General features: G+C 51.1%; 1 protein-coding gene across 1 annotated transcript in view; it reads right to left on the reverse strand.

Annotated features, from left to right (window-relative positions):
* Positions 1 to 281: 281 nt before the first annotated feature.
* Positions 282 to 2,607, reverse strand: part of SLC35D3 (solute carrier family 35 member D3) — a 3,522-nt gene continuing 1,196 nt past the window's right edge. The window contains exon 2 of the mRNA XM_006084426.3: positions 282 to 2,052. Within this exon, the coding sequence (XP_006084488.1) occupies positions 1,226 to 2,052 (827 nt within the window). The 3' untranslated portion in view covers positions 282 to 1,225. The remainder of the gene's footprint in view (positions 2,053 to 2,607) is intronic.

The raw sequence follows: 2,607 nt of genomic DNA on the forward strand, positions 1-2,607 counted from the left end.
GCATCTCAAACTCCACTTGAACTGATGTCAGCTGTGGATGGCTTTCATTCTGCAGCATGTGGCAGTATTTTATTTTACTTTATAATGGTTTTCTTGGCTGGAAAACGAGGGTGTTTTATGTGTGTTAAACTAAACCACCATGCTAATTTTGGAAGTTCCCAAGGAGGTGGCCCCTACATACCAGATGCTAGACACCACGCATTGAAGGCAAACACAAGCTACACAGCAACAACAGAACGTCAATGTGTCTCCAACAAGTGTCTAACAATATGCCTTTTAGCAGATAGACTCAGACTTTATTTCGACAAATGTAAGATAGAAAAATATCAAGTGAATATAGCAGTTGCTCTTTCTGTAACAAGGTTTGGAATGTGCAATGCGATTTGCAAGGACTAGCTTAATAGGAAGGTTTTACTTCTGTTTGGGCTTCTTAATGCTGAATTCTATTTCAGCCATTGCATTTGCTTGAGAGAATATTGGACACAGTAAAACTGGTATTTAAAAAGGTCATGGCATTCAATAATAAATATTACAAAGCAGTGAACCAAAACAACTTTTAAAATATTTCTATAGTAATTACTAAAAGCCAACATTAAACTTGATGATTAAAGCTAAGACCTCAGATTTTCAAAATAGCTTTGACATTTCTTACCAATATATAATAGAATAGTAGAACACTTATTGTTTAAAAACAAGTGAAGAAAATTAGAATTAACATGATATTTCAGATGACTATAAACAGTAAACAACAATTCAGTGTATTTATATATCTTTTCAATAATATACTCTTTGCCCAGCTGGCCATAAAAAACTGTAGTTCTAGCATCAAAAATGTGCCCTTGGATGTAATCTTTGAGCTAATTACCTGCTGCCATCATTTCTGCACTCCATCTTTGAGGGTGGTTGAGGGACTCAGTACATGCAGATATTTGGTTATGGTTATAATGTCAAAAAAATGTGCGTGCCAAGAGTCTGCAGCTGAACCCACTGTCTTATTTTGTTAAGCACCTTCATATTCTTTTGTCTTTGTTATGCCTCAGGTGAACTGATGCTAAATAATTCACACCGGTGCTAATTTTGTTGCTGTCAGTCTGGTTCGATTCTTTCTTTGCTTCCCTGCCCCACTCCTCAAAGAATAAAACTGGGCAGCCCCTCATTAAAATATGTTGTCTCTAACATATAAAATAAGTATCTATGTACACATATACATACATGCGTTTCCTTTTCAAGGACTGGGTGACTCCTCATTTTCTATCAAATAATCCTTCTTCATATACTTGGTTCCCCTGACTAACCTCCACACTACCAGGTAAGCATCCTTTAGTGACCTCCTGTTGGCTTCTTCAGCGCTGTCTGCCATCTGCCAGGTACTAGCCGCCAGCGGGACTCCTCTGGGGCTGCCCCTCACCCCTTGCCCCCTTTGCTGAGCGGAGCCACCTGCTACCTTTCCACCTTCTGCCCCGCCAGCTACCTCCTCTGGCAGCTCCTCTATGACAAAAGGCAGCTGGTCTCCACCTGGCTGCGCCTCCTCTCCCTGCGGCTGCGTCTCCAGGTCCTCGTAGTTGCTTTGCTTTCTGGTCTCCAAGAATTTGGCCACACAGTAAATGATGGAACCCAGGGTGTTCACCACGACCCCGGCAATGAAGAGAGAGGTGGGCGCCACGTCGCTGAAGGCCACCATGCCCACCGTGATGGTGGCGATGCTCTTCACCACGCCCACGAAGCTGGTGGTCACGGCCGAGTTGATGTAGGTGCAGTGCAGCGTGGTGAAGTTCATGGCGCAGCCGATCAGGACGCAGGCCACGAAGATGCAGACCATCGTGGGGTCCTTCCAGCCGGGGAAGGCCCAGACTTGGATCGCGTCGGTGCTGGCGAAAGACAGGACGACCAGCAGCGGGGTGGCGGAGATGGCGATGGCGTACTGCGCGGTGAGCGGCCCGTGCTGGGTGTCCGCGCTCGCCTTCTGGATGAGCACCAGGTAGGCGGCGTGCACCAGCACCGCCAGCACGCCCGTCACGTAGCCCATGGGGTCGCCGGTCAGGTCGCCGGCGCCTGGGGCGCAGGAAGAGGGCCGCAGAGCCGGGAAAGAGAAAGAGAAGACACCGGGTTGGCGCGGGTGGCTCTCCACGGGGGAGACGCGTCGTCGGGTTGGAAAGTAGACGGGTGCCTGCCCCACCTCTGCCCCTGGGTGTGAAATGGTCAGTGCCCAATGCGAGGCGGGGGGAGAGGCGCCGTCCCTGCCACGTCCCCAGGGCATTCTGTCTATCTCTGTCCCCGACAGAGGCCCCGGAGAGCGCAGGTGCCCTCGGGGAGGCGGTGGCTCTCAGAGCCGACGCGGAGGGGGCCAGGTGTTTGGTATCCTTGCCCCTCCGTGGGTGCCAGAGGGAAAAGGGGATCCCCCAACTAGTAGCTTCTAACTCCAGCGGGCTGGGCGCGGGGCGAAGAACCGCCCTCTCGCCCCCAAAGCTTTCCGCTTCCCACCGGCTCGCGTCTCATCCAGTCGGCAAGATCCACGCGGTCTTCAGTCCAGCCCCTTTTGCCCCGGGCCCGCAGCCCCCGGCGCCGCCGCCGGAGCCCTTCCAACCAGCCCGGCGCTGCCAGGCCCCC

The sequence above is a fragment of the Myotis lucifugus genome, unplaced genomic scaffold (genome assembly GCF_000147115.1).
Source record: "Myotis lucifugus unplaced genomic scaffold, Myoluc2.0 scaffold_11, whole genome shotgun sequence".
Taxonomy (NCBI): Eukaryota; Metazoa; Chordata; class Mammalia; order Chiroptera; family Vespertilionidae; genus Myotis; species Myotis lucifugus.